This window comes from Tachysurus vachellii, chromosome 2 (genome assembly GCF_030014155.1).
Source record: "Tachysurus vachellii isolate PV-2020 chromosome 2, HZAU_Pvac_v1, whole genome shotgun sequence".
NCBI classification, from domain to species: domain Eukaryota; kingdom Metazoa; phylum Chordata; class Actinopteri; order Siluriformes; family Bagridae; genus Tachysurus; species Tachysurus vachellii.
In genome coordinates this window covers 11,508,370-11,515,506 of record NC_083461.1, presented here as the reverse complement: position 1 = coordinate 11,515,506, position 7,137 = coordinate 11,508,370, and the positions used below count along the sequence as shown (strand labels likewise).

Sequence of the window (7,137 nt, the reverse complement as noted above, 5' to 3'; positions counted from 1 at the left end):
TGGAAAATTGTCCCTAGTGTGTGGTTGCGTGAGTGAATGAGTGTGTGTGTGTGCCCTGCGATTGGTTGGCACTCCGTCCAGGGTGTATCCTGCCTTGATGCCCGATGACGCCTGAGATAGGCACAGGCTCCCCGTGACCCGAGGTAGTTCGGATAAGCAGTAGAAGATGAATGATTTCATAAACACTGAGCTGCTTAGATCAATTCTCTCACTTAAAAGTTGTTTTGTTTCGGTGGACTACCTGTAGCTGCAGTGGATTCATTTGAATGAAATCTTGCATGTGCAAAACATGCATAAAAATCATTTCAAAATGTCTTTATTTAAAATGTTTTTAAATTTATGAGTTTAAAAGTTTTGTTATAGGCTACGTAATGACTTTAGCAGCTTGCAGTACAAGCTAACTGTGCTAGCTACATACATTCACAGCATTCACCAGCATATGCGTATACAGTATACCATAGATAAAAAAAGTCTACACACCAATATACACACCAATATCTATATAACTTCTCACTAGTAACAAAAATGATATAATGAACTGGTTGATTTGCATTGTACCTGCTAAGCTTGGTATTAACAAATTAACAGCATGAGATATATCATTCTACTTACCATCAGCAATCTGTGGTGCTTCCTTATAAGCTTTATTTTCCATCATATTTAATTAGAGGGCATACACGACAGGATAAGCTTAAACCTCAGTCATATGTTTTTTTTTAGATTTTGTGTGTCAAATGGTAAATAGGATCTAATTGTAGTTGTGAGGTAGGAAAAAAGAAAAAAAAAAAATTACACATTACACAATTATCACATTACACATGACATATGAATTGTCCAAGGAATCATCAGAGCACTTGTTTGGATTTGTCGATTTACCGTGTCATTCCTAATTTGCATAGAGTGGAGAGAATCATAACTCACATGTCGCTAGTCATGCTGTCACTTTGTCGCTTGTAGCTGTCACTCAAATCATGGTTTGTTAGTGTGAATGCAGGGTTAGGAAGGTCTGATGAAAATAACACAGCATGCATACCCTTCATGCAATTCTCTCTCTTTCTCTCTCCCTCAGCATGCCCAAACTAGAGACGGTGTTTCCAATAGACTGCATGGATTCAAGGTACAACAGTATATCCCCATTTATTGTCACACAATACACCTTTTATTCCAGTACGATCACAGACACTCTATAAAGGGGAATGCCATAAAAAGAACAACCCCCATTTGAGATTTTCAACAGTATTTGAAAAGTAATTACTCTTTGGTTCCTGTGAGCTCTCTGAGGCGAAGTCTCTTATAGCCAAGCACAGCGTCAGGCATTAATGACTCGCTGTGTGACTAATTGCACAGCAATCAGTGTGCTAGTCATGTGTGAAAAATGCCCCTTGTTTAAACCGAGAGCAGCACATTTCTCCCAGTGCGTATGCGCCATAGGCCAGACATACACAGACACACAGATAGCTTTGAGAATAGGATGAGCGGCTGATTATATGTTGAATGCCATTGTGTGTAGGTAAATCGGTGCATTGCTGTTTATGTCAAATTCATTACCCTCCTCCTTAACTGGTCCTTTAATTACATAACATAAAATGTATTATTTGTATGTCTATATCAATTAGCAGCAGCAGCAGAGTTGTTGAACCCCTGGCTCAAAATGTAGTGTAGGTGGACATAAGTGTTACCCATGGGATATGAATGTACAAGAGAACAGATTAGAGTTGGAGCACACACACACACACACACACACACACACACACACACAAGCATACTGGACCTGACACTTTATTTCTAGCTCACTGCCTCTCTATACACACTGAAATGAATATAATGTATAGATTGTAAAAGATATTCATTCATTCATTCATTCATTCATTCATTCATTTTCTACCGCTTATCCGAACTACCTCGGTTCACGGGGAGACTGTGCCTATCTCAGGTGTCATCGGGCATCAAGGCAGGATACACCCTGGACGGAGTGCCAACCAATCGCAGGGCACAGACACACTCTCATTCACTTGTAAAAGATATTGTATATATTAAAGAAATATTGTCTTATACTGTAATATTGTCAAATAATAGTATCAAATTATATGTGCTGTGTGTAATTCTTTGTATTTGTCTTTGTGCAATAACCATGAATCCTCATCCCCTCCTTGTACTTGACAATACTGATAAGTTGGGGAAAATACGTACTCTACGGTAATGATGAAGGAGCACTTCCTAACTGTGGCGTATGTGAAATCTTCCAGTAATTCTGCTCAGGCTGTGCAGCATGTCCTAGGCACAGATTACCTCTTCCTCCTCCTTTATTTGTCTTAATTTAACAGCTAGTCATATTTGTCTTAATTTCTGGATTCATTTTGGATTCTTTCAAGTCCAAAATTTAGATACCAAATTTCTTATGCAAATACTCCCATGAATTATTTACAGATAAATTTGAAATACATTCCTAATCCAGCTTGATACATGAAATGAAATCAAATTCTGCATTATGTCTAGCATTCCATCCTGAGATGATGTTCAACATGGACTGTTCTAGCAGTAATAAGCATCCGTCTCTTTAGACACGAGACACATACAGACCTGAACGTACATAAACACTTAAATATTCATTAATGCCTCCTTTCATTTGTGTCTGAGGAGACTGCCAGCCTACCATGATTTAATAAACTTTACGTGTACTAATAAACACAGTTACAAAAGTGCTAATGGAGATATGGGCTGTTATAATGTGTCTGAGCGGTTCATCAGTAAAGATTTGTGTTATAGTCTCTGAAGTTATAGTCTTCTGAACATTTCTGCACCATAAATTTGGCTACTAACAGACTTTGTTGTGTGAATTATGCACATCATATTATACAACTCAAAAAATGCGATTTATAATGTATATTGTTTTAGGATGTGTAAGTGCTAACATATTGCAAAAATACATATTTTATGTCAGCAATAACCCTGAAAATTGTTTTCCCCTTAGTACACTAGACTGGTTGTGTCTTTTAGAAAGAAAATGATTAGTTACACTGATTATCACATATATCCATGTGTCCACATTTTAGGACTTTATTGAGCAATAAAAAATATACACCAGGGAAAATATTTAACTTTTTCCATAATTGTTTTTCTGTTTTTTTTTTCTTTCTTTCAGTTTTTCTCCTCAAACTGATCTCCTCCAACATCACGAGAAGAAAAATGCAGGCCAGTCAGTCTTTTCAGAAGGATAACACTCTGAAAATGTTTGACCTTAGTGGTAAAACAATGACATCCATGGTAGCAAAAGAGCATTTTATGTCTGTGTTTGTGTGTATCTGTATGTGTACTGTATGTGTGTAAAGTTTTTTTTAAACAGTTTAAAAAATTAAGTGTGTTCATCAGGCTCATTTGCATCTGGTTCATGTTCCATTCCAAGCTCCTCCCTGGAAAGTTCAGCTAGTTTTTTAAATTCTGGTCCCCACTCGTCCAAGGTGTTGTAATCCTGTTCAGAATGGATTCCTAGAGAACTGATGGAACCTGCTGGTGACCCTTGACCTTCATAAGCGTAAGTCTGTAGCGAATCGTAAGGAGGTACAAAAGTATCTTGGTCTGCCTCTGCTAGTCTCTGTTTGATGAAGTCATGGACATCTGTATCCTCATCTGTCTCCAGTGAGGTGGGACTATGACGGTTACAGCTATACTGACAGGGTCTTCTGGTTGACCTGGGATAACCCCCTTCAGGCCGAACATCTCGCCGGTACTTGAGTTCTTCAGCAGCTTCAGGATTGCGCAATGCAATAATGTCAAAAGCTTCAGTGTCCTCCTCACCTCCACCTTCATCATCATAGGTGACCACGTTTTCTCGAACATCTTCCTCTGAGATGATCAGTGGCTCTTTCTTGCTTCTCCTCAAAGTGATGAAAAGGATCACGATTGCTGTATGGACAAACAGAAATATCACTTTGCATTAATTTTGTGTTAAATGAGGACATGAAGGTAATTGGTGTGAGAGTAGAGGATGACGAGGACAGAGTTAGGTGGAAACAAATGGTTCGCTGTGGAGATCCCTGACTGGAAAAAGTCGAAAGTAGAACACTTTGCATTGATTTAAGATTTAAAATGTTTGCACTTGTAATCTACAAGCACTTTTACGTCATTTCAAACAATCAGTAACAAACTTTGGGTTGAGCTACAGTTCAGCAAAAGCCATATGGCTAATAATATTTTATTATAATATTGTAATGTAATGGTATGTTATGTTATGTAATGTGATCTAAATAAAAAAAGGGAAGGCTTAAAAATGGAAAGGCTTATTAATGATGAATGTTTTACTGGGGATGAATCAACAATATACTATATAAGAGGAAAGTATGATAACAACCATTTTATTTATCTTTATATTAAAAAAAAATTGTCAACTTGTAATAATCATTGCAAAGAACATCAAGGGAAAAGAAGAGAACAGGATAAACTGAACAATTACTTTCCAAAACCATCACCAGTCACAAAATATAGAACGTATTAAAATCCACAAGAAAATTACATTGTAATAGATTTAAGAACTATTTTTATTTTGTATAGTGAATTTACATTACAAGAAGTAAACGATTTGCCGAATTGGAAAGCCGTTGTGTATTATATTAGCATTCGAACATCACCTTAACAAAGCATGTGCACTGTTCAGCAAATTATGGAGCAAAGATCAATGGAAGTGAATAATAGTTCTTTGATATAGGATTCAGGGCTCCAGCAGAACAATGCACATCTGGGACCAGTAAGTCGTTACAACACATTAGCTGTGTTTAGCCTGGATGCAAATTCTGCCCTAACTAAAACTTTTTTGGTAGAAAAGGCATATTACTGCTTGTGCCACATAAAAAATATTTAGCCTAAGAACTGTATATTTTGAATAAATATCAAGGTATTAACAGGGGAAAGAGGTACCTCTGGTTATATTCAAATACCTTCCTTTAATATTTGGTTCTGACTATTAGAAAATTGTAACCCTGATTTAAATACTTAAACCATTAGCATAAAAACACATTGCATTCTAACACTCTGCATTCTTTTATTCTCTACACTGAATTATAAAATCAAGCATCATTGAACCACTGAGTCACAATTGTACTTAATTTAAAGATGGCTGTTTGTTCTTTGCATTGTGATTGCTTGAAAAGATTTCATTTTCCTTAATGAAGTTAAACTGGAGTGCTACTTGGAGAAAAAGGAAAATGCAGTTTTTTTCTGGCATATTTCATGCTGCTTCTTTATTATCAAGCAGATTTTGCTAAGTGTGTTAGAAATAAATATCATTTTTTATGGAGAAGCTAACTGTTTTGAATACAAGGCTTTGGTATATATTTATCCTAAAGGGGCTGCCTAGGTGCTTAAACGTCCTTGAAAAGATGACTCATCCATCCATTGCAGAGCCACAGAGGGAATAGACAAGTGATGGAAAGAGGAAGGGAATGAGGAGGATAATCAATCTGTGCTTCTGTTTTCAGGTCTTGTACATTTTAATAGCGATCAGTGGCCTGTGACAAGCCAGGCTTGTTCTCCTACACTGTTTCTGCCCACAGAGTCTGCACCTTTTTTTTCCCTTTGGTTCTTCTCACATTTCTAGCCTCCCACCTGTTCTCTCAGTCTCTACCCATGCTTTATTCACTTCTCTCACTTAGCTTTCTGACTTCGAATACTTTGAATAGAAATATTTTTGTGGCAGAGTTTCAGTGGCATCCTTGTGTGAAAATTCTTGCTCTCTCTGTCTCCTTCTGTGACCGTGTGGTACTCCCTTTATCTCCTCCATCTCAGTGATGCCCTTCTCCTCAACTCTCCATCTTCAGCTTTATCTTTCTCTATTAATTGAGTCAAATATTTGCTGCTGTCATGTTTACGCTAGACTCAGCATCCAGCTACAATTCCTAGACCACAGTACAGCCTCCACAGTCACCTCAGACCTTCTTATCTTTACATTCCCCTGATTAATGATCACCTACATCAGGACGCAATCACACACTCACAGAATGTATGGACTAACATTCCACTCGCTCATTGTGAAGCATACTGTGACTTTTGTGTCACCATCACCAAGCCGATTGGGTTTATGGTGTTTTGAACTAGTTTTACTCATTTCCTCTGTCCTGCTCCAGTACACTGGCTCTCCTTTCTGCCAGAGGAATGGAAATAGACACATCAGACATTTTCAATCAGTATTTTTACCTTTGTTAAGTTAAACCTATGCAGAATTTTACTGGTTGAAGATAATGCTTTCACCTTCTACATTTCTACATGGTTATGAACCATCACATGGGGCATCTCAGAAAGCAAAAATGGTTTGATATCATCATTTACTACCAAAAATACCTAACTATAAATTCAGTGTCTACTTTCATACGAGGCAAATCAATGCTGAACATAAGTACCCAAACAGGCAGAAATTCAATTTTTTTTTTTTACCTCTGATAAGAAGAGTTAATGTTGTTTGTTCATCATCTGACCCTGAATCTTGACTTTGCCTCTGGATTAGGTCTTTGTTTGCCAAGCTTAATTAAAACACAGATCACCTTCACGTGTGATTCTACCTAATCTGTGACAGCAACTTTGCAATATAAAATTTTTTGTCTAAATTAATAATCACTGCAAAGATCACCAAGTAAAAAGGATAAAACATTGTCCACAGACCATTTCCATGCGCTATTTATTTGCTGTTTCACCTAGCTATTAAAAATGCACATGCTGTCCTGGTTCTGGTCGACTGCTGCTCATCTGACCCACTGTGTGTGTATGCCCCAGTCTAAACGCTAGGAAATGTGTAACCTTCATGCCTCACTGTTCATGGACAATAATAGAGCTGATCTTCTAAACATGCCACGATCCCCACCCACCCAACTCCGCCTCGCCCACACACAAGCACAAACACACACACACACACACACACACACACACACACACACACACACACACACACACACACACACACACACACCTGCAGTCCTAGCATGCCACGGGTTTATTTATGTTGGACATTGGCCTCTCATGTCAAAACCTGCCCTCTTTTTGGTACACTGTTGTTTTCTGAAAGTGCTCTAATTGCACCTGTTGTGCTTATAATGGAATTTATCAACATGCCTTGAGGTTTCTGCCAGCATTGAAGAAAAACAGCATTAAGTA

General features: G+C 37.8%; 1 protein-coding gene across 1 annotated transcript in view; it reads right to left on the bottom strand.

Moving 5' to 3' along the window:
• Window positions 1–3,168: 3,168 nt before the first annotated feature.
• The window catches only part of LOC132859304 (cadherin-18), an 84,251-nt gene continuing 80,282 nt past the window's right edge, over window positions 3,169–7,137 (bottom strand). Inside the window, exon 12 of the mRNA XM_060890018.1 lies at window positions 3,169–3,903. Coding sequence (XP_060746001.1) covers window positions 3,353–3,903 — 551 coding nt within the window. The 3' untranslated portion in view covers window positions 3,169–3,352. The remainder of the gene's footprint in view (window positions 3,904–7,137) is intronic.